Source organism: Nicotiana sylvestris, chromosome 7 (genome assembly GCF_000393655.2).
Source record: "Nicotiana sylvestris chromosome 7, ASM39365v2, whole genome shotgun sequence".
NCBI classification, from domain to species: Eukaryota; Viridiplantae; Streptophyta; class Magnoliopsida; order Solanales; family Solanaceae; genus Nicotiana; species Nicotiana sylvestris.
The window spans coordinates 76910416-76935559 of NC_091063.1; the positions used below are offsets into that span (position 1 = coordinate 76910416).

Sequence of the window (25144 nt, forward strand, 5' to 3'; positions counted from 1 at the left end):
TTAGCCTCTAAGCATCTCCATAAGACCTCCCTAGGAACCCTGTCGTACGCTTTCTCTAGATCGATAAACACCATGTGGAGATCCTTCTTCTTATCCCTGTATTGTTCCACCATCCTCCTAATAAGGTGGATAGCTTCTGTGGTAGATCGCCCCGGCATGAACCCGAACTGGTTGTCTGAAATAGACACCGTCCTTCGCACTCTCATTTCTACCACTCTCTCCCAGACTTTCATGGTATGACTTAGTAATTTAATACCCCTATAGTTGTTACAGATCTGGATATTGCCTTTGTTCTTATACAACGGGACCATTGTACTCCACCTCCACTCTTCGGACATCCTATTAGTCTTGGATATAACATTAAGCAACTTAGTAAGCCATTCCAAGCCTGCTCTCCCCACACACCTCCAAAGCTCAACCGGAATTTCATCTGGACCGGTAGCTCTGCCCCTTCTCATCTTACGCATTGCCTCCATGACCTCATCGACCTCAAAGTCCTGACAATCACTTAGTTCATGGGGGCTGTCGGCATTCCTCAATTCACCTAGTACAATATCCTGATCCCCTTTCTTATTTAGAAGTTTATGAAAGTAGGTCTGTCATTTCCTCTTAACCTGGTCATCCCCCAACAAAACTTTGCCGTCCTCATCTTTTATGCACCTCACTTGGTCCAAATCCCGAGTCGTCCTCTCTCTCACCTTAGCGAGTCAGAGTAACTTCTTCTCCCCGCCTTTGTTCCCTAGTTCCTCATACAAACGAGCAAAAGTTGTCGTCTTTGCCTCCAAGTTAAAAAAATAGATGGAATAAAGAAGAATAAGATGTATAACAATATACAAGAGATATCAAATTCTAATGTTTAGGCAATTCATATTTAGTTAGAGACAATGAAAATCATGACGTACTGTGATGTTCATCAATATGAATAAGTGGGAGATGACCTGATTGAATTGTATTGAAAGGAGGCTTCCTATTTTGTTTCCCAAGGGGAATGCTACATTGCATCTATAGGAAGGATTTAAATTATACACTGACAATATAAAGAATTTTTACAGTATCAGTGTAATTAGTGTAATTTGATGACCTGTATATGAGAAAATCTATGGACATTCATATCGACAACACTACATAAAATCAAAGAAACACTTAGACTAGAAGTGTTTGGTGACAGGAAAACGGTTTTAGAATCTTTCTCTAATACAATGAGCTTTATTACTTTGAATACGTTCAACATGACTTGTAATAGTTTGCAATGCAGGTGGGGATTTGAAAGTGTCTTCTGCTACAGCCTCCTCCTTCTCATGTTTCTTGATACTAGATATATACTCTAAAGCAGTCACTACATCGCTGATTAAAGGTCGCGTACTAGCGTCCTCTTGCAGGCACATTGATGCAACTGTTAGAGCTTGATACAGTGCCTTCGTCGGGTAGTTCTTTCCCAGCAATGGATCTGCCATTAAGTGAAACTTCTTCTTGTCATTGATCAACGGTCGTGCCTGTCCATCAATTTGTCAAATAAAGACAGGCTCCTAATTGCTAAATTATAGTATTCCCTCATTTCAATTTATATGACTGTGTTTGACTAGGTACAATAAAATGAACCAGATTGCTGTTTATTTAGCGACATTGCTTAAAACGTACCCACTTGACGAGGTTCTGTTCTTCGCTTGGTCTGGAGCTGTCAATGACTCGTCTTCCTGTGATTATTTCTAAGAAGACTACGCCAAAGCTATAAACATCAGACTTAACGGTCAATTTACCTGTGCAAGCATAGTCAGGTGCACAGTAACCATAGGTTCCCATGACCCTAGTGGAGACATGAGTCCTGCCACCAGTTGGACCTAGCTTGGCAAGTCCAAAATCAGAAAGTTTTGGATTAAAGTTGTCATCTAAAAGTATGTTGGAGGATTTAAAGTCTCGATAAATCACCGGAGGATTAGCTGTTTCATGCAAGTATGCAAGTCCTTTTGCTGCTCCTACTGCAATTTTCATCCTCATATCCCAATCAAGAGGCTTATTATCTGGACCAAGTTCTGCCAAACAATATAAAGGCAACTGTCAAACTCGACATCATATTGTCAATCACATTAACAAAGTGTTGCAATTAATGAAGGTTGCATACCAAGAAGGTGACCCTCTAACGAACCATTTGGCATGAATTCGTAGACTAATATTCGCTGATCACCATCTGAACAATATCCTATTAAATTGACGAGGTTGGAATGACGGAGAAGACTCAACAGCAGAACCTCCACAAGGAACTCTTTAGTTCCTTGGAAACCATTCCTGTCAAGTTGTTTCACAGCAACATCCTAAGCAACACGAAAACAACACAACAATAGTTAATCGGTTTTCTTATTTTTCTTTTAGAGTTGAAGAAATCTGAATCAATTTTTGAACAAATTAAAGAAATGTGGGGAGAGTACCATATTCTTGCTTTTAATATGGCCCTTGTACACTTTACCAAAACCACCAGAACCAAGCAAACACTCACAGTCAAAGTTTTGAGTTGCAAGACACAACTCGCGGAATGTGAAGGCCTGAGCTGCAATGTTCCCCTTTCCAAATTTTTCTATTTCTGAAGCTATGTATCTCCTTCTGCTGCTATCTGAATATTTAGCACAATCACAAAACAGACAATCACTCATGATTTGATTGAACTAACATTAATACTTAGTTTTCATTAGTCATTCCCAAAGTTTCAGCCAAAAAAACAATGAACATCAAATTGCAGGGAAACAAAGGTAGAAGGGGGCCATCAAATCGATGATATAAGGGAAAAAGGTTAAAGATACTCCTTTCCTATAAAGAATATCTACATTTAACCTTCATTATACTTTGCGACATTGATACTCTTGTCATTAGCAAATTGTCGTATTTGCTTCCCTGAGTATAGCATAAGCTAATTTTAAACCATAGTCAAAAATAGATGAACAAATTTGAACCTTCTTCCCGTTGTTGAATCTATCCAATCCATATTAGAGCTACGTTAAAGTCAAATAAGTTGCACGGATAACTTATAACAGAGAGTAAAATTAAGATATTTGGTATAGTAAAAGGTAAATTTGAACATTTTCCCATAATATAATAATGATGTCACTAATGTGTCAACTGAAAGGAACAAAAATATTTTTTTGACATGTGGGTTAGCTGGTTATTCATGTCAAATCCCATTTTAACTTAGTGTGGTTCATTTTCATGTCAATTTTTTTAGTCGAATCCGAATACAGAAAACAGAGGAAGTCCTTTCTAACGGGCACCCCGATGTAGTCCGCAATGTGCGGGTCTAGAGGTGGGCCGGACCATAAGGGTCCCGCTCGAACCCGTAATTTCCTTGTCAGGCAGCAAATTTACCAGTTACGTCAAGGCTTCTCTCTTGACCAGAAAATGCTATCATGGAAAATTGCAAGTGCTTGATATTAAGATAGAGGAGACAAAAAGGCAGAAGAATTACCAGTTTTAAGAGAAATGTTGGCAAATTGTGCTGGAGATTTGGTATCTTTGTATTGTTGAATAATGCTATTTTCCAAAGAGGAATTATGAATGCTGTCCTCCACCGGCATACAACATGAAAAACAATTCATCCATCCTCTTTTTGCTAATCTACCTAATATCATATCTTAGGCACAATTCCTCAAAATCATCAATAAAATTATGTAATTTTGTCTCAAAATATATATAAATAATATGACCTTATAACAGTTGTTTGATAATTTATTGATGATATTTTCAGAGACGATTCCGATACCAACAAACTCATAAAATCTATATATCAATTCAACAGGAAAATAGGAACATTTGGATGCCAAAAATAGTTCCTAATTATCCCGTCTAAGGTGAACCGTGCGGTGACGGTCACCGGAGAAAGAGACCTAAGAGAAAGACTATTGTCTCTTAAGTCTTTTTTTCTCGGTGCAATACAAGAATGTAACCCTTTTTCGCCATCGTATAACTTTACATATTTTTTCATTTATTTCTCTGTTCTTTCTTTATACCAAAACATTTGTTTTGCTTCCTCTCTTTTTAAACCCAACAATTTCGGGCACAAAATAAAATACATTTTAGGGGTGACCAAGGTCGAACGGCCAATAATAGGTCAAAGAATAAGCTGGTTATAATTTGCACTTCTTACAAATAATATTGCATAAAGTTATTAGAGAATTTATGTATTATTAATCCGCAAGGGTGACCAAGTTGATTGAGCATAAGATCCCCCAAATTGGAGGCCGCAAGTTCGAAACCCTTGCATTCTTTTTCGATCAAGCACGTCGCACGTTATTTACTTAGTGTAATTTATTTGTGATTTGCGAGCTATTGCACTTTAGCTAGGTTTATCCAGAGCGCACCCAAAGAGTAGCAGCTGCAGGTTCCCTAGCTTACAAAAAAAAAAAAAGAATTTACATTTTATTACGGGTTAAAATATGGAATAAGAATACTTGCATTAGCAAATATGGGGATTAGACTATTTAAAGAGAAAAATGCTTCTTAAAGTAAGTAGTAGTTCTTGTATGGCAAATTTAATAATTTTTTGATTATTAATCAGCGCATAACAATACCTTCATTACTAATCACCGCATAAACTACACATTACTTATCCATATATTACTAATCTATTGGGTCTAATTAGTAGTGTCTGTTTAAGATTGAAGTGGGATGGAAGATAGTCATATTATGGGGTCAAACATTTTGGTATACACTATGGTTCTTTGGGTAAGCCTGCCATCATTTTTGAAGTCTAATTAGCTTATAATTCCAGTTGTATTAAATGCTTCCATTACGCTTACTGGAAGTGAAGATGTCAAAAATGATTCATGGATGTGTCATAACACAGATTTGGAGAGCTAAGCATGGCTAATGGTGCACTTTTTAATATGTCCACGAAGTGTAGTGATCTAATTTTTAGCAAAAACATCCGACATTGGTGTTCAAGTGCTTGTGTACCATATTACGATCAGAAGTATCTAATTAAAGGGTGTTCATATACTATTACTTATGTTGATATCAGTGCATTCATGAAATAATGTCTGTTCAGAAAGGATCTGGATTCATTTTTATAAATTCTGATCTTACTTGAAGTGGTTAAGTTGATTTGTTGTGTATATCTTTGGCTACATTGTATCGCGAAGCTTGTATGTTGATTTCTTTTAGAGCAGTAATTGTTTCTGCCTTTCTTTCTTACAGATCAGGAATGCATTTAAGAAGGTATTAAAACTATAAGATGTCTCAGTCATCACCAGCCCATTGCTGGTCAAAACCAGCCAAGAGCAGCTAAATCACCACAGAAAGTAACAAAGCAAATATACCAGCATATATCAGCATCGACTGAGCAACACAAGATCACACCATATTGTGGAAAATGACGGCATATTAATTGAGAACTCCACAGAGTATAAGTAGCAGGGATTTCAAAGCAAACCAAAATAAATGCATGAAGCTCTAACAGGCTTACTGTCAACTGTAACTATCATATGTTGAGTAAGTTTGTACACTTTCTCTAATAAGCTTGTATATATTTTCATATCTTGACTGAACTTCTCTACAAGTAGGGCTAATTAGACATATACTATTCTAGTAGTTCATACCTAAACTAATCAAACGAGGAGGTAAACCGAAAATGGGAAAGAGAAAAACTAAGAAAAGGAACCACACAAAAGGAAAAGAAATATGCATCTGAAATTATATTAAGTATATTGAATCTAGCTACTCTTGTGTGAAGCAACTAGTCGCTCAACCCGGCCAAGACGAGCTTCTAATTCCGTTAAACTAAGCAAGTTAATATCAACACAGCTTGTTGGTAGTCAGAATTTGAGCTGCACTATTAGTCTTGTTCCTTTCATGTGCATAGTCAGGGAATGTGTTTTCTTTCTTCTGCAGTATTCCCATTGAAAGCCATTGTTTGTGAAATCCCCATAGAAATATTCTTTACTTCACCACATTTGGGAGGAAAACCAATGGGAACATATGGGAAATTCTCCACTTTTACTTTCTTTTCCATCACCGATATATGCTTCTTGTCATTTACCTCACCACATTTGGGTGGAAAACCAGGGGGAACATCAAGGAAATTCTCCACTTTTACTTTCTTTTCCATCATCGATATATGTTTCTTTTCATTTATCTCACCAAATTTGGGAGGAAAACCAATGGGAACATCAGGGCAATTCTCCACTTTTACCTTCTTTTCCATCATCGATATATGCTTCTTGTCGCTTACCTCACCACATTTAGGTGGAAAACCAGGGGGAACATCAGGGAAATTCTCCACTTTTACTTTCTTTTCCATCATCCATATATGCTTCTTGTCATTTATCTCATCACATTTGGGTGGACAACCAGGAGGAACATCAGGGTAATTCTCCACTTGTACTTTCTTTTCCATCATCGATATACGCTTCCTGTCATTTACCTCACCACATTTGGGTGGAAAACCAGGGGGAACATCAGGGTAACTCTCTACTTGTGCTTTTTTTAAGTTATAGTCAATTGCTACTTTCACATGTTTTAACTTAGGAGCAAAAGCAGGAGGAGCATAAAGGCTAGAAAGTCGTCTTGATCTTCTTTTACTCCTAAGTCCATGCAACACTCCTTTGAATGCAACAGCTAGAAATAATACTTCTTTTCTCCACCATCTCAAATACTGGGCAGTGACATCTGATTCAGACAACCTAGATGGATAATATAGCTTCAAATCAGAATCAATGGGTCTGCTATAGTTGTACCAAGCAACTTGAGGACATGAACACGAACGAGGAATCCATTTAGGGAAATCTTGGTCATATCCAAACTGCATTGCTACACGATGTGGTTGATAAGGCTCTTGACAATCCAACCCAACTAGCTCAGATAACCTCAAGCATCGAACGAAAGACTCCAGTTCTTGTTCCACATTTTGCCCTTCAATTATTGTCCACTCTTCTGATCTTTCCTTGTAAAACTTAGGAACTGACCAACCTCCCACAGAAGCCAAGGCATATGGCCTCCACAGAAATGTCTCTCCAGAAGAATCAATAATATTCCTCACATTAATCACATCCAATTGTTTCACATTATGCCATCGTCCTATTCTCACCCCACTAGCCATACTGCATTTGCGAGCCTGCTCTGGCTGCAAAGGTAGTAACCTCTCCCAAGCCCAAACTTGAACAAACAACAAAGGCGCCCAAAGAGTAAGCGCTAGAATGTCAACACTATCTCCAACATTTTCATTATTTCGCTCATTTGAAGACGAAGCAATTTCTATAGTCTGTTTCAACAAACTCAAGTCCCTATATATGCTTGCAAGAACAGCAGGAGCAAGTGCTAGTCGCGTACCTTTAGCAAGGTTGACAGCTATTGGAAAAACATGTATACCTATTTTACCATATTCATTTCCTGGAAACACAAATCTTGATAACCAAAGAGAAAGAAAAGCTTCATGTTCAAACCTGTGTCCACTATTCATGAAATGATTCAACCACCCATTATGATTATCAGTCTTCATTCTGATAAGTTTCTTTCGCGCTTTTTCAAGATTTTCTTGAATTTCAACCAACTCAGGGGATTGAAGAGGCTGCAATGAAACAGTGCCACCCAAAACAGAAAACCCTCCCAAAATCATCATATCTTCAAGAGTAATACTAGCTTCACCCCAAGGAAATATAAAAGTATTAGTCTCACAGCACCACCTTTCTGTCATTCCAAAAATCAAATCTTTGTAACTATGGATTTTGTATACTGAACCTATAATGGCTTCATGAATACCAGCAGCTTTCCATACAGAGTAATGAACAGATTTCATACTCTCAACCCATTTTTTCCATTTGTTTTGAGGAAGCCTCCAGCCATTGAAGGAGACTTTTAAAGGCCATTCAGATTCAGAGGAGAAAGGAAGTGAAGGTAGCTTTAATGGTGGACCATCAGGAGAAGAAACAATGGGTTTCAAGAAATGAGCTGTTCTGTGTTGTGGGATTCCACCTAATGGTGAAACCATTAACTCTTCTCTTACCTCAAAGATTGAGTCTGTCATTGGTTTTTCCAACATGGATTTGATCAAAATTAGAAATGGTGAGTACTAGTTGTTAATCTGTTTCTTTTGGGACAAGAAGGAGAGCATTTGTACGGCAAAAAAAAAAAAAAACTTTTAGAATGTCTGTTTATATTTTTTTTTGAGTGAAACGGATTTTGATATTCCTTCCTATCCAAATTATATGTCTTTTTTGAGATTAAAACTTTTAGAATGTTGCTGTTAATGATTTATGAGAATGCGCTGCAACAGTCGTCCTTTTATTCACTTTTTCAAATAGTACTAATTATGCTGTATAAGAGTCACTGAGTACCAGCTTAAAATTAACCTTTAAAATTGCTGGTCTTATAACAAAAAGTTTGAATTACTGACCAATTTAAAAAAAATTGTATACAATTGCCAGAATTGTGGGTGAAGACACTGAGTTTATTTATCACAGAAGCAAATTGAAAAAGAGTAGTAGCTTACAAAATTGTTTATTTCCATAAGGAAGCTTTTTCCAAGAAAATTGAAATTTTAAAAAATCAATGACTAAATAAAATTATAAGCATCATCTGTGTGAGCTTCCTCGCATCGTTGGTTCAAAGCTCGAGTAAATAAGGAAAGTTGCGGTTAAATTAGTTAATTTATGATCAAAATAATAAAATAAAAATATAACTTGTAAGTTTCCAATTTTATCAACCGGTATGTACTAACTTTTGGCATGTTTTAAAACGTGTAAAATATATAAAATAAATATGCACATATAAAGCATGTTCAAGAATCCTTTGATCATTATACGGGAAGCACTAGTTTTCTTGTGACATATATTCACTCAATAGTATTTCATAGTGTGATTTCAGAAATTATTCAGGAACATTCTACAAAAACCACTTAAAGTTCAGTTAGTAGCTCATATAAGCATTTCTGGCACGAAGAAGACAAGTAAAGGTCTTTATCTTTTCATTAGTCTAATATTTATGTATTTATTTAGACAATTATTTTGGATATTTTTTTTTTGGGGGGGGGGGGGTTTGCTAAGACCAGATATTAGAAAAAAATTGTTTGTTCAGCTATACGAACAGTCTTCTTCGAATAAGGCTAGCAAATCCAACTATTTTGAGACATTATGCCTAAGCATGTTAACTCCGAGTGTTAGCCCCGAGATTTCATCTACTAATTTTGATGATAATTCATTTAATGATAAAGGTATAAGGGGAGATGGAAAGGGTTCTTGAGCAGAGTTCACGAGCGCAAAACACAACACGAAAATAATGTTCGCTAACCAAAGATAGTATAGTTATGATTATTATCTCCACAGGGATTGGATTTAAACAATGCTCTAGTAATTATTGGTTTAACTGCTATTCAGGATGATCAAAACTTGATTTGGATTGATTACAAACTACGATTAACTACTAAAGTAAAACAATTGACAACTGACTGCAAAGAACTAGATATCAACAGAGTTAGTTTCTTATCAATGTGAGGAATAAGAGTTTGACTTGATAGGTGTAAGATAGCTATTTGAGATTTAACTCTAGTTTAATTCACTATAATATTCTAATGATTCTCACTAATTCACTCGATGTTTAGTTCAAACGTGTAGTCAAGATTCCTCTCTCGATTAAATCTTAACTGCACGAGGTGAACTAATATAAGCATTGTGAAAGTATGCATGCATGCGTTAATGGATTAGTCTTTAGGAAAACGTCTCTCGAATATTCTGCTAACTTGATTTAATCAACAATTCAACAATCTCTTTCAATTACTTAAGAGAATCAATGAATTAAATAAACTAAAATAATGCAAAGATAATCACCAAAATATTCCTCTTTCGATTAAATAAACCGGTGAATAAAGTTGCAACAATTCTAAGCTCCACAAACGAATTCAAGCAAAGAAATAGAGTTAAAATCCACAAATATTTATCAAAACACTCAAACCCTAAGGGAAACTACTCCCCATAATCATGGAGGAAGTTATCACAAATATAATTAAAGAATAGGAAAACATCAATCTAACGTTACAATCCAAACTCTCGTATTGAAATTGATGGAAAGATGATAAAATCATGTGTCTTGTAGTCTCCAATGCTCTCCCAAAGCTTCCAAGGTCAAAAGTCTTCTAAAAATCATATTTTTGGTGTATTTATACTATGTAGAAACGGGCCCGGACGAAACTAACCTTTCCAAACCGAATTGGGATAATTGGACCGCAAAAATACACTGGCATGGCGCCCCATGCACCACATTAGTGAGGATTTTCAGAGAGTTAATGTTTTTCACTCTGCATGAATTTTGCACTAGCGCCTTGAGCCCCATGGCGCAGTAGCGCAATTTTCTCATAGTAATTTTTGTTTTCTCACTTTTTGACATCTACACTTGGTCCTCGCACCCCGAACGTGATCTCAACTTAATTTCTTGAGTTTTTACTCAGCTTCAAAGCTCCAACTTGTTCAAATTAGCTCCAAATTGTCTTAATAGCTCGGAATCATTTCGTGCAAGGCATAAAACACGTAATAAGCTCAAATTACCATTATTTAATTAGCTCAACCACAAGTAAAATGCAATAATCAGAGTGAAAACTATGACTAAAATACGGATTTCTAGCGTACCATCAAAAGTCAAAATAATTTTGAGAAGATTAAAAACTGATAGAGAAGGGATGAAAAATATGATGAGTTCTTTGAAACAAATACAATTAGAAGTATTTTTTTTTTTTTTGCTTCTCCATTATAACCATGAAAGATCATGTAAATTTTTAATATTAAAATTTTAATTAGCTCCAAAATTGATACCATTAAGGAATGAATTTACAAATAGAGGAATAAAAACTTGAACCGAAAAAACAAATGATACACAAAATATGAAAACAAGTAGAACACAGAATAAGCATGAAAAATAAATAATCCAAAGAATAGAACTTCTTTTGCTCCTTTTAATTGTTTGAGATTAAAAAAATTCAATTGTTAATCTTTGTCACAAATATATTTGATAAGAATTAAAGAAAAATTCAGCATTCTAAAAACATTACACTTTTCTGTTATGAAAATGTGGCAGCTGCGTCCCTTTTTTTTGGGGGGCATGTTCTGCAGAGTGTTGCTAATGCAGCTACGTGATTGTTTGCCTAAAAATAGAATTTTGAGCTGATATTGCTTGTTTTTAATACCCAGACTGAAAGATCGTACAGACCAAAACAACCAAAAAAATTTCAGTGGCATTTATCCGATTATTTTCCACAATAAAAACAGAATTTGGCAGGACAGAATACAAAGATCAGTAAACCAGCTAGGTGTACAACTAATCTTTTTGTTGGTTATATATTTTGTGTTATAACATTCTTGAAACCCTGATATAAAAAAAACAAAGAGCTAAGAGGAAAGGAAAAAAACCTTAATACCCAAAAATGTTGGATTCATGCATTAATCATGGAAGAAAGAGAAGAACTCATGGTTTCACTTGTTGATGAACAAGTAATACCCATTTTTAGAGTTGCTCATTTTCTGAAACCAACACTACTCTCTGCCCAAAAGTTCCCATTTCTCCCTTCAAGACCCAATATTATTCAAGAACTGAGAAGTACTTGTTCAGTGAAGGTCCAGTTCAAGGGTGGTTTTCAACACATGAAGGAATGGCCTACTTGGGTTGATCTGTTAAAGCCTTTATACCAAGATATATGGAAGAAAGATGGAATCTTTGAAGCTGTTATAGCTTCCACGTTCAAGATTCATAGGCACAATGATTTGATTATTGCTCTTGCTGAGAGATGGTGTTTGGAGACAAACACATTCATTTTACCTTGGGGAGAAGCAACTGTTACTTTGGAGGATATGGTAGTTTTGGGTGGTTACTCTGTTTTGGGCCACTGTGTCTTGAAACCTGTTAAGGCCAAAGATTCTGTTGCAGTTGAAAAAACTCTTTGCGAAGCTCATAAGACTGTTAGAGCAAGGAATGTTACTCACCATGCCTGGATGGAATATTTTGCAGGAAAAGGTGACCATTTGGAGCATGTTGCATTTTTGACCCTTTGGTTGTCAAGGTATGTGCTCCCTTCTAAAAGTTATCAAACTGTGGATAGAGCTCTTTTCCCTATTGCAATTTATCTTTCTCAAGGTATACCAATAGCACTTGCCCCTGCTGTTCTTTCTAGCATCTATAGGGATTTAAGGTTGCTTAAACAAATTATTATATCTTCATCTAGTTCTAGGTGTAACCAAGATGAGTCAGATCCTCTCTTTAGGGCTCCTCTTCAATTTGTTCAGTTATGGGCTTGGGAGATATTTTCCAATTTGCAGCCCAAGCCTAGTATCATCTGTTCCGGGGAGCCTAGATTGGCTAGATGGCATAATGTGAAAAAAATAAACTGCGTCGATCCTCGGAGTGCAATAGATTCTGCAACAGACTTGTTTCTGTGGCGTCCTTACGCTATTGATACTGTGAAGAATTGGGATATTAACAAGTTTTACAAGGAAAGGGAGGCATATGTGGTGGCTGGACCAAAGGTGGGAAGAGAAATCCTGATTTTTGCTCAACTTATTCGAGCTTCTGAACTAGTTGGAATGAATTGTGTAGAACTGTATAACCCACATAGGGTATCAATGCAATTTGGATTTGATCAAGATGTGCCTGGTTGTGTGAATCATGCTTGGAGAAATTATGTCAGACCAATTAAAGATGCCAAACTCTACATACCTTCCCGAGTCAGATGTCAGCAAGCGATACATAGAGTGGTGGAAGAACCAAAAGTTTACTCCTAAAGATGCAGTTGAGCATGTAATCAAGGGACAACAGTGTAAAACTCAAGGATACCAAGAGTGTCATGGGGACACAACGGAAAACTAAATGCCTTAGTAGGTTGTGAATTTGCATTGAAAAGTAATGAGGTTAGTGTTTAATTTGACAAAATGTTTGTCCCACATCGGTGGGAAAACAAAAGTTGGGGGGATTTTCCCTCTATAAAAGAAGGCTTAATGTTTAGGATTTAAATACACCTCTCATTTGCCTTCTCATCTGTTTAAGGCATTTGTATCTTCTCTCTTTAGTATTATTTCACTTGTATTTTTGGAGTGGAATAAAATATTGGTTGTGTCCGAGGAGTAGGCAAAATTAGCCGAACCTCGTAAATTCTGGTGTTCTCTTTATTGTTGCTTTATTGTCTTATTTATTTATTATTTGGTGGTTGTCATAATTTTTGGTATAGTAGTTGTGACTTATTCACACTATATACATTTGGCTTCCGCAACAATTGGTATCAGAGCCAAGGTACTGTCTTAGTATGCTCTGTGGTTGCAGCATAGTCTGATCTTCCACATCAGAAAAGATTTATCTTGGTAACTGTGTCAAGATTCTGTCTTAGTATGCTCTGTGGTTGCAGCTTAGTCTGATCTTCCACACCAGAAAGGAAATAATCTTGATTTGTGTCGTCAGCTATTAAATAATATTTGTGTCAAAGATGGGAGACAATAAACAAGAAGAATCTACATCAAGTGTCAACAATACGTCATCATTGGCATCTTCGCTTATGACAAGAATTGTGTCAAATGCGAAATTTGCGGTAGAAATATTTGACGGGTCCGGACATTTTGGGATGTGGCAAGGCGAGGTTCTAGATGTCCTTTTTCAACAAGGGCTAGATCTTGCTATTGAAGAAAAGAGACCAGATGCTATTGGAGAAGAAGATTGGAGAATTATCAATCGTGTTGCTTGCGGTACCATTCGATCCTACCTTGCTAGAGAGCAGAAATATCCATACACAAAGGAAACTTCTGCAAGTAGATTATGGAAAGCACTGGAGGATAAATTTTTGAAGAAAAACAGTCAAAATAAATTGTACATGAAGAAGAGACTGTTTCACTTCACCTATGTTCCTGGTACCACGATGAATGAACATATCACCAGTTTCAATAAGTTGGTCACAGATTTGCAAAATATGGATACAACTTATGATGATGGTGACTTGGCCTTGATGTTGTTGGCGTCACTTCCTGATGAGTACGAGCACCTTGAAACTACTCTACTCCATGGAAATGACGAAGTTTCTCTCAGAGAAGTTTGTTCGGCTTTGTACAGCTATGAACAAAGAAAGCGAGAAAAACAGAAGGGCGGAGAAGGAGAAGCACTATTTGTGAGGGGTCGTCCTCAAAATCAAACGAGGACAAAGAAGGGAAGATCCAAGTCAAGATCCAGACCCAGCAAAGATGAATGTGCCTTTTGTCGAGAAAAAGGGCACTGGAAGAAAGACTGTCCGAAGTTGAAGAATAAGGCCAAATATAATAATGGAAAGGCCATTATGGATTCAAATGTAGCTGATTGTGATGATTCAGACTTCTCATTAGTTACAACAGAGTCATCAACATCATCAGACATATGGTTGATGGACTCGGCTTGTAGCCATCATATGTGTCCCAACAGGGACTGGTTTGTGGAATTTCAAGAAGGAGAATATGGAGTCATCCACACAGCGGATAACAACCCTCTTACCTCATATGGCATTGGTTCAATACGATTAAGGAACCATGATGGAATGATCAGAACATTAACAGATGTTCGATATGTACCGGATTTGAAGAAGAATCTCATCTCTGTGGGAGCCCTAGAATCAAAAGGGTTCAAAATCATTGCAGAAAATGGAGTGATGAGAGTATGCTCCGGTGCACTAGTGGTAATGAAGGCTAATCGGAAGAATAATAATATGTATCGCTATCGTGGCAGTACAGTTATTGGGACAGCGACAGTGACATCCAGTGACGACAAAGAGGCAGAAGCAACCAAGCTATGACACATACGCTTGGGACATGCTGGAGGAAAATCCTTGAAAAATCTATCAGATCAAGGATTGTTAAAAGGAGTAAAGGCTTGCAACTTGGAGTTTTGTGAGCATTGTGTCAAAGGGAAACAGACAAGGGTTAAATTTGGTACAGCGATCCATAATACTAAAGGCATTTTGGATTATGTACACTCTGATGTTTGGGGTCCTTCCAAAACACCTTCATTGGGTGGGAAGCACTATTTTGTAACCTTTGTTGATGATTTTTCCCGAAGAGTATGGGTGTATACAATGAAGAGCAAAGATGAAGTGTTGGGAATTTTTCTCAAATGGAAGACGATGGTGGAGAATCAAACAGGCAAGAGGATCAAGTGTATTCGCACAGACAATGGAGGTGAATACAAAAATGATCATTTCAATAAGGTCTGTGAAAATGATGGCATCGTCCGACACTTCACTGTTAGACATACACCACAACAAAATGGAGTGGCAGAACGTATGAACCGGACCTTGCTGGAGAAGGTACGGTGTATGTTGTCCAATGCTGGCTTGGGCAAAGAATTTTGGGCTGAGGCAATTACATATGCATGCCACCTCATTAATCGCTTACCATCTGCTGCTATTGATGGCAACACACCATTTGAAAAATGGTATGGAAAACCTGCTATAGATTATAACTCTTTGCACGTGTTTGGCTCAACTGCATATTATCATGTGACGGAGTCAAAATTGGATCCAAGGGCAAAGAAGGCTATTTTTATGGGAATTACTTCTGGAGTCAAAGGATATCGCTTATGGTGTCCTATGACAAAGAAAGTAATATTCAGCAGGGATGTTACCTTTGATGAATCTGCTATGGTAAATAAGGTAACAGAAGATACCAAACAAAATAAAGGTGCTTCTAAGCAGGTGGAGTTTGAGGGAAAATTTATTTTTCCTACACAAGAAGCAGAGGAGGAAACAAATGAAGATTATCCTCTGGAAGGAGAGCCAGTAGAGGAGATTCCAACTCAGGAACCTCAACAACAACTTGAATCAATAGCAACCAGCAGGACAAAAAGAACAATAACGAAACCTGTTCGTCTCATAGAGACGGTTGCTTGTGCAACCTCAATTGTAGCTGATGATGTTCCTACTACTTATAAAGACGTTGTCCAAAGTTCAGAAGAAGATAAGTGGAGGATTGCCATGAATGATGAAATACAGTCCCTTCATCAGAATCATACATGGAGATTGGCCAATCTCCCGAAAGGGAAAGAAAGCAATTGGGTGCAAATGGGTATTTGCAAAGAAGGAAGGATTTCCTAACCAAGTAGATGTTCGCTACAAAGCAAGATTGGTGGCCAAAGGATATGCTCAAAAGGAGGGAATTGATTACAATGAAGTGTTTTCTCCAGTTGTAAAACATTCCTCCATTAGAATTATGTTGGCTTTGGTAGCACAATTGGATTTGGAACTAGTTCAGATGGATGTAAAAACTGCGTTTTTACATGAAAACTTGGAGGAGGAAATCTACATGACTCAGCCAGAAGGATTCAAAGTTGCTGGAAAAGAAAATATGGTGTGCAAACTTGAAAAATCGTTGTACGGATTGAAACAATCTTCTAGACAATGGTACAAGCGATTTGACGAGTTTATGTTGCGGCAAGGGTACAAGAGAAGCAAATACGATCATTGTGTGTATTTGCACAAGCTTAAAGATGGTTCCTTTGTATATCTTCTCCTATATGTTGATGATATGTTGATAGCTTCCAAGAATTTGGAAGAAATTGATAAGTTGAAGATTCAACTGAAGAAGGAGTTCGAGATGAAGGATTTGGGTGAGGCAAAGAAAATTCTTGGCATGGAGATAATTAGAGATAGACGTTCAAAGAAACTCTGTTTATCTCAAAAGGAATATTTGAAGAGAGTACTTCAACGTTTTGGCATAGATGACAAGACTAAGCCAGTTAGTACTCCACTTGCTTCCCATTTTAAGCTAAGTACTACTATGTCGCCAATGGATGAAGTTGAACGAAAGTATATGTCAAAGGTACCATACGCAAATGCTGTTGGTAGCTTGATGTATGCAATGGTTTGCACAAGGCCTGACATTTCACAAGCTGTTGGAGTTATTAGCAGATATATGCACAATCCAGGGAAGGAGCATTGGCAAGCTGTGAAGTGGATTCTACGGTATATTCATAATACTGTAGATGTCGGGTTAGTTTTTGAGCAGGAAGACAATCAGTCTGTAGTTGGATATTGTGACTCAGATTTTGCGGGTGATCTGGACAAACGAAGATCAACTACTGGTTATGTGTTTACTTTTGCAAAGGCACCAGTTAGTTGGAAGTCTACTTTGCAGTCAACAGTTGCTTTGTCTACAACAGAGGCAGAGTACATGGCTATTACAGAGGCTGTGAAAGAGGCAATTTGGCTTCAAGGATTGCTAAAGGAGCTTGGTGTTGAACAAAAAGGTATCACAATTTTTTGTGATAGTCAAAGTGCTATTCAATTAGCGAAGAACCAAGTTTATCATGCAAGGACGAAGCACATTGATGTTCGGTATCATTTTGTACGAGAAATCATAGAAGAAGGTGGAGTCACAGTGAAGAAAATTCATACTACGGAGAATCCTGCTGATATGCTGACAAAGGTGGTGACTGCGATCAAGTTTCAACATTGTTTGGATTTGATCAACATTGTTGAACACTGAAGATTGAAGATGAAGACACAACCAAATTTGTTATTGAGAGAAAATTGAAGATGTGGAATTTTGCCAAGGTGGAGATTTGTTGAATTTGACAAAATGTTTGTCCCACATCGGTGGGAAAACAAAAGTTGGGGGGATTTTCCCCCTATAAAAGAAGGCTTAATGTTTAGGATTTAAACACACCTCTCATTTGCCTTCTCATCTGTTTAAGGCATTTGTATCTTCTCTCTTTAGTATTATTTCACTTGTATTTTTGGAGTGGAATAAAATATTGGTTGTGTCCGAGGAGTAGGCAAAATTAGCCGAACCTCGTAAATTCTGGTGTTCTCTTTATTGTTGCTTTATTGTCTTATTTATTTATTATTTGGTGGTTGTCATAATTTTTGGTATAGTAGTTGTGACTTATTCACACTATATACATTTGGCTTCCGCAACAGTTAGAACAGATGGCAATATTCAGGGATGTGATATGAGAGTTGTAGAATCATCAGATGATGATGACAATTTAACGATATCAGAATTTTCACGCAAGAGGAGGCTCCAAAAGAAAGGAATTACTGTACCTGGTAATCAAGAACTCCTACCTAGCATCCACAGCCAATATTCTTCAACTTTGAATGATGAAACTGCCAGAGAAAGGGAGACTCTAATTGAATCAAAACCAGAAAAACTTAAGACTACAAATGGAAAATCAGATGAAGATGGAAATGAGGCATATGTAGTTAAAGAAAGGATGCCACAAGAGAGCATGGACAAGAATGATAAAGGTGACTGTAAGCTCAACTTGCCTGATAGTATTGAACTTGGTAGTGAGGGTCTAATAAATGCAAATAGGAGTGATGGATATGCATAATGTTCGAGTACTAGTCTCGCTAAAGCTTCAGTGGAAGCACATAAGGGAACTGCAAGTGGTATCAACAAGACTGAAGGAAATATGCAGATTGAGAACATTGACAACCATGAGAAAGGGAGCAGTAGATATGAAAAGATTGATCTTCTGAAACTTGAGAAGAGGATTCGAAACATAGAAAATATCATTGCTGGAAAGGTTCCAAGGCACAGGACAAGGTGAAAACAAGATTAAGCCTAACTTTAGTGCTGATGCTTCTCTGACTTAGTTTTTTGTTTTGTGTAGTACTTTTCTACTGTCTACTGCCTAGTACTGAAAGACTATCTCATTCATGTCTTCTCTTGCTAAGACAATATTATTGATCTAGTGCTAATGTAGTGAAAATTTTACATGTATTATGTTTCAGGTCACTAGTTATTTAGTTCTTTCCCACTTTTCTGCTATGCATTTGACTGGCTTATAGCCTGTTTGGTCAAGCTTTTTTTTTTTCCGGGCCAAAAGTGTTTTTTTTGGCCAAAAGCACTTTTAGCCAAAAATTGAGGTGTTTGGCCAAACTTTTGGAAGGAAAAAAATGCTTTTGAGGAGAAGCAGAAGTAGTTTTGGAGAAGCAGAAAAAAGTAGCTTCTCTCCAAAAGCACTTTTCTGATTAGCACTTTTGAGAAAAATACACTTAGAAGCAGTTTTCAAAAGCTTGGCCAAACACTAATTACTGCTCAAAAGTGTTTTTCTAATTAATTAGCCAAACACAAACTACTTCTCACCAAAAATACTTTTGAGAAAAACACTTCTCAAAACAAGTTGATTTTAGAAGCTTGGCCAAACAAGCTATTAGTATACATTAATGGATGAGCACCTTAAGGGAGAAAGTATCATGCCTACAGCTAAAATAAATAAGGCCAGAGGAAAAAAACTTAAATCTATGAATTTAAGTATTATTCAATAATGTAAAAATTCTTTATACTATCAGTATGATTTAACATGTGATACTAGGTTGATTATTATTTTTATCAAATTACAAATTAGTGATTATAGATTTATGTTATAACGTAAAAAATCTTTACACAAGAAGTATGATTTAACATGTTATAGCAAGTTACTTATCATTTAATTTATGTAACAAATTAATATTTCTTATATATAATTATCTGCTGTAGCCTATTAAATGATATATTACACTTCCAGTGCATGAAACTTCAGTTCAAAATTCACCTGCAATTACCTTATTATAGATCCAATTTTTTTCCAATAACTATTTTTTCTAAAAGTTGTTTAAATAAGAAAATTCTTTAAAATGAAAGTTCTTAAGTTTCATTGAAAATTTTATTTGTTTTGATGTTCGATTCGTAGTTCTAGGTTATATGTGGTGTTTTGGTCAAACGAGCGAGTTCGTACGAGGTTTTTGGACTTGTATGCATGTTTGGTTTGGAGCCCCGAGGGCTCGGGTGAGTTTTGGATAGGCTACAGACAATTTTAGACTTAGAATTTCTGGTTTTTGGGTTTCTGCTATCATTTGATGCTTTCTTCTTCGCGATCGTGAATATACTCCCGTGTTCGTGAAGAGCAACATGGGATGGGGAGGGATTCACCCTATGCGAATGCAGGGAATAGGTCGCGAACGCGAAGCCTTGGGGCGTTCAACCTTCGCGAACACGACCACCCACACGCGAACACGAAGGTTTGTGGGACTCTAGGAAGGCTGGGCTTATGTTCTTCGCGAACGCGGCCACTGGGTCATGAATGCGATGGTCAGGGGGGAGAACCATTGCAAACGCGAGGAACATATTGCAAATGCAAAGGCCATTTGGGCCGCTATGCATTGCGAATGCGACAGGGCAACTGTTAATGGTTTATTCAGAAAGTGCTTTATTGGCCTGAAAGACAGAATGCAAATACACCTTTCGTCCCTTTTTCACTTTTCCAAATACCAATTGAGCCGTATAAAGCTCATTTATTACCAGCATAAAACTAACCTTTAAATTGCGTAAACATTGCACGGGGCATCCTATTTGGTCGTCTCCATTTAATCTATACCTATTTTTTTAAAACTTTTAACTTGTACTAACTTTTTAAACAATTTCAGCCTCCTTTCTCTTCCTCCTTAAAGTTATATCAATGGACGTTTTTGACGGAATCCAGAGTATGAATGGTTTGCAGAAGTAGCTCAAATTGCTATAGAGATGCTAACTGGGAAAACACACGTTGGGAGCGTGGAGAATGTGAGCGAGTCCTACAACATCATCGGTTCTTTCTCATGGAAGTAACTAGTACTGTCATTCCTGAAACAACATTTAGACAGTAATTTGAAAATACTCCATTTACTTGACTTGTTTTCTTAATTACACTCTGGTGTAGCTAAAATCAACTTAGGTTCCTGCCGTTATTTAGTTCTTGAACTTTATAGTAATACTTATATAATTGATCAATACGAATGAATATGTGTCAAGCGCATTCGTGTCTCTAAAATGAAAAAGGACACCAGTATGCGTTAAAGGTTATGACTTTCGTCAATAAGGTTTTGTTTCTGAAGGAGTAAATTAGGGCTGACGTTCAGCTGTCGCCACATACAAACAAAAACTTTGCCAGTTACAAAATAAAAACTTCAGCTCTAGAGCTGAAGTTTGCCAGCACACTTGGTTCAGCATACTTGCTACTTCATGCTCGTCTACTAGAATGCTAAAGTTTTGCGTGATTGCCTTTGCTACTTCAGCGTCGTATGCTGAAGTTATGCGAAAAAACGGGTACGCTTGTAATTTTTTTTGCAAAACAAGCACAAGTTAAAACGTGACACAAAAAGCGAATATAGATGCAAATGCCCCTTAAATTGCTGGTTTGATAACGGAAGTTTGAGTCACTGACCAATTAAAAACACGTATATTGTTGCCAGAAATGTGGCTAAAGAAACTAAGTTCACTAATTACAGATGCAAATATAGATACAGGATATGATCCCTGGGTTTAATTTTAGTTATTAGTATTCTAAAAATAAATTTTTATTTTTACTTATCACTTTTCGCATATTAAAAAAAATATATTTTATTTACTTGTTTTGCCATTAGCATTAATTACTCATTCTAAATTATTTTTCAAATTAATTAAGATTATATACCAATCAATATGGGTATTATAGTAAATTGTGCACATTATTTATTGTTTATTAAGGGGCGTGCAAAGTCCAAAGTAAAAGTGATCGGAAGGAGTATTAGTGTTGTAGAGAAATTGTTACTTTCATAATTAAGGAAGCTTTTCCAAGAAAATTGCAAATTCAAAAAATCGACAGTAAAATAAAATAGAACATGTGAGGCTTAAATTTTACTAACAGGTACATAGCAATAGATACATATAAAGCTTGTGTAAAAAACATTCTTCTAGTATAGTGGGGAGGACCCCGATTTGTCCTACGGCACATATCAAAAGTTATTAAATTTAAAATTTTTAACTTTTAAAATTTTTAGCATTGAACCTATTAAATTTTTAAAGTTATGGGTTCATATTTATTATTTTTGTAATTTTAATGAATTTTTACACATAAATTTGTACTCCATGTCGAAAGTTATGGGTTCAACTGAACCCGTTCCTAACTTACTACATCCGACTCTGACTGTACAGCCACCCTCAAAATAATAGTAAAAAAAAAATATTTTTTTGTATATTTATATACATTCTGTATGTTATATGCAAAAATTATACAAAATTTATACACTTTTTCGGCTACCAAAAGTAAATAGTTTTTGGAGCAGGCTAAAAGTGTTAATACCCTTTTTTCTTTGAGAGAGAATGGCCGCCAAACTGCAATATTTTCTCATCCACAAATTATTTTCATGGGACAGCAATCAAACAAATTATTTGAGCTTCATGATCGTAGAAATGGAAACAATAACATAGTATATAGTATATATATTCTTAACTTCAAATGGGGAAACAAAAGTGTGCCAGATTGGGGATTGCAGCTTACCAAAACTTACTCCTCTCTGACTCTCATACTGTTCTCAAATTCATACTGTCGATCAACTACTTGTTCTTGTATTTTCCTCGACGATCTCATTTCCGAAGAAAACTTATCCTTTTCATTTTTCAGTAGCCATTTTTAAATTGAGTAAATTTGAGGAAAATAGAGAAACTTCTGAAAAATGACTTGATACCATGAGTAATGTAGGTCTAAAACCATTTTAATACAATAATATATAGTATGAGACTCAGCAATGGATATTATGCAATGCAGATATTCACATGGGTTATTATAATGATCGACAAAGTTGCTTCATCTTACTGTTACTAGCAATCAAAAATATTATTTGAGCTTCAAATGGGGAAACAAAATTGTGCCAGCTGAAGTCCAAGGTGTTGCGGAAGCCAAATGTATATAGTGTGAATAAGTCACAACTACTATACCAAAAATTATGACAACCACCAAATAATAAATAAGACAGTAAAGCAACAATAAAGGGAACACCAGAATTTACGAGGTTCGGCTAATTTTGTCTACTCCTCGGACACAACCAATATTTTATTCCACTCCAGAAATACAAGTGAAATAATACTAAAGAGAGAAGATACAAATGCCTTAAACAAATGAGAAGGCAAATGAGATGTGTGTTTAAATCCTAAACATTAAGCCTTCTTTTATAGGGGGAAAATCCCCCCAACTATTCATTTCCCACCGATGTGGGACAAACAAACATTTCTGCCAACTACTTTAACAAATCTCCACCTTGGCAAAATTCCACATCTTCAATTTTCTCTCAATAACAAATTTTGATTGTGTCTTCATCTTCAATCTTCAGTTTTCAACAATGTTGATCAAATCCAAACAATGTTGAAACTTGACCGCAGTCACCACCTTTGTCAGCATATCAGCAGGATTCTCCGTAGTATGAATTTTCTTCACCGTGACTCCACCTTCTTCTATGATTTCTCGTACGAAATGATACCGAACATCAATGTGCTTCGTCATTGCATGATAAACTTGGTTCTTCGCTAATTGAATAGCACTTTGACTATCACAAAAAATTGTGATACCTTTTTGTTCAACACCAAGCTCCTTTAGCAATCCTTAAAGCCAAATTGCCTCTTTCACAGCCTCTGTAATAGCCATGTACTCTGCCTCTGTTGTAGACAAAGCAACTGTTGACTGCAAAGTAGACTTCCAACTAACTGGTGCCTTTGCAAAAGTAAACACATAACCAGTAGTTGATCTTCGTTTGTCCATATCACCCGCAAAATCTGAGTCACAATATCCAACTACAGACTGATTGTCTTCCTGCTCAAAAACTAACCCGACATCTACAGTATTATGAATATACCGTAGAATCCACTTCACAGCTTGTCAATGCTCCTTCCCTGGATTGTGCATATATCTGCTAATAACTCCAACAGCTTGTGAAATGTCAGGCCTTGTGCAAACCATTGCATACATCAAGCTACCAACAACATTTGCGTATGGTACCTTTGACATATACTCTCGTTCAGCTTCATCCATTGGCGACATAGTAGTACTTAGCTTAAAATGGGGAGCAAGTGGAGTACTAACTGGCTTAGTCTTGTCATCTATGCCAAAACGTTGTAGTACTCTCTTCAAATATTCTTTCTGAGATAAACAGAGTTTCTTTGAACGTCTATATCTAATTATCTCCATGCCAAGAATTTTCTTTGCCTCACCCAGATCCTTCATCTCGAACTCATTCTTCAATTTATCAATTTCTTCCGAATTCTTGGAAGCTATCAACATATCATCAACGTATAGGAGAAGATATACAAAGGAACCATCTTTAAGCTTGCGCAAATACACACAATGATCGTATTTGCTTCTCTTGTACCCTTGCCGCAACATAAACTCGTCAAATCGCTTGTACCATTGTCTAGAAGATTGTTTCAAACCATACAACGATTTTTCAAGTTTGCATACCATATTTTCTTTTCCAGCAACTTTGAATCCTTCTGGCTGAGTCATGTAGATTTCCTCCTCCAAGTTTCCATGTAAAAATGCAGTTTTTACATCCATCTGAACTAGTTCCAAATCCAATTGTGCTACCAAAGCCAACATAATTCTAATGGAGGAATGTTTTACAACTGGAGAAAACACTTCATTGTAATCAATTCCCTCCTTTTGAGCATATCCTTTGGCCACCAATCTTGCTTTGTAGCGAACATTTACTTGGTTAGGAAATCCTTCCTTCTTTGCAAATACCCATTTGCACCCAATTGCTTTCTTTCCCTTTGGGAGATTGGCCAATCTCCATGTATGATTCTGATGAAGGGACTGTATTTCATCATTCATGGCAATCCTCCACTTATATTCTTCTGAACTTTGGACAACGTCTTTATAAGTGGTAGGAACATCATCAGCTACAATTGAGGTTGCACAAGCAACCGTCTCTATGAGACGAACAAGTTTCGTTATTGTTCTTTTTGGCCTGCTGGTTGCTATTGATTCAAGTTGTTGTTGAGGTTCCTGAGTTGGAATCTCCTCTACTGGCTCTCCTTCCAGAGGGTAATCTTCATTTGTTTCCTCCTCTGCTTCTTGTGTAGGAAAAATAAATTTTCCCTCAAACTCCACCTGCTTAGAAGCACCTTTATTTTGTTTGGTGTCTTCTGTTACCTTATTTACCATAGCAGATTCATCAAAGGTAACATCTCTGCTGAATATTACTTTCTTTGTCATAGGACACCATAAGCGATATCCTTTGACTCCAGAAGTAATTCCCATAAAAATAGTCTTCTTTGCCCTTGGATCCAATTTTGACTCCGTCACATGATAATATGCAGTTGAGCCAAACACGTGCAAAGAGTTATAATCTACAGCAGGTTTTCCATACCATTTTTCAAATGGTGTCTTGCCATCAATAGCAGCAGATGGT

At 36.6% G+C, this 25144-nt stretch overlaps 3 protein-coding genes across 6 annotated transcripts; 1 reads left to right on the forward strand and 2 right to left on the reverse strand.

Moving 5' to 3' along the window:
- Window positions 1–1005: 1005 nt before the first annotated feature.
- On the reverse strand, window positions 1006–3943 carry LOC104230125 (probable serine/threonine-protein kinase PBL23). Of its 2 annotated transcripts, none has more exons than XM_070150760.1 (5): window positions 3452–3943; window positions 2424–2605; window positions 2120–2309; window positions 1639–2030; window positions 1006–1447 (listed from the first exon to the last, which is right to left on the reverse strand). In XM_070150760.1, the coding sequence occupies exons 1-5, from the start codon at window positions 3612–3614 to the stop codon at window positions 1397–1399; spliced, it is 978 nt and encodes a 325-aa protein (XP_070006861.1). In that variant the 5' UTR covers window positions 3615–3943; the 3' UTR covers window positions 1006–1396. The 2 variants fall into 2 exon arrangements, with proteins under 2 accessions (XP_070006861.1, XP_009781166.1); XM_009782864.2 differs by having other exon boundaries at window positions 1006–1493.
- A 1899-nt stretch (window positions 3944–5842) lies between these two features.
- Window positions 5843–8002, reverse strand: LOC104230126 (uncharacterized). The gene has a single exon (XM_009782866.2). It carries the CDS (start codon window positions 8000–8002, stop codon window positions 5843–5845), a length of 2160 nt encoding a protein of 719 aa, XP_009781168.1.
- Window positions 8003–11292: 3290 nt separating this feature from the next.
- On the forward strand, window positions 11293–20630 carry LOC104230124 (uncharacterized). 3 transcript variants are annotated; one of them, XM_070152732.1, is made up of 2 exons: window positions 11293–12019; window positions 20372–20630. In XM_070152732.1, the coding sequence occupies exons 1-2, from the start codon at window positions 11409–11411 to the stop codon at window positions 20391–20393; spliced, it is 633 nt and encodes a 210-aa protein (XP_070008833.1). In that variant the 5' UTR covers window positions 11293–11408; the 3' UTR covers window positions 20394–20630. The 3 variants fall into 3 exon arrangements, with proteins under 3 accessions (XP_070008833.1, XP_070008832.1, XP_070008834.1); XM_070152731.1 differs by having other exon boundaries at window positions 20446–20630; XM_070152733.1 differs by lacking the exon at window positions 20372–20630 and adding an exon at window positions 17879–18390.
- The last annotated feature ends 4514 nt before the right edge of the window (window positions 20631–25144 follow it).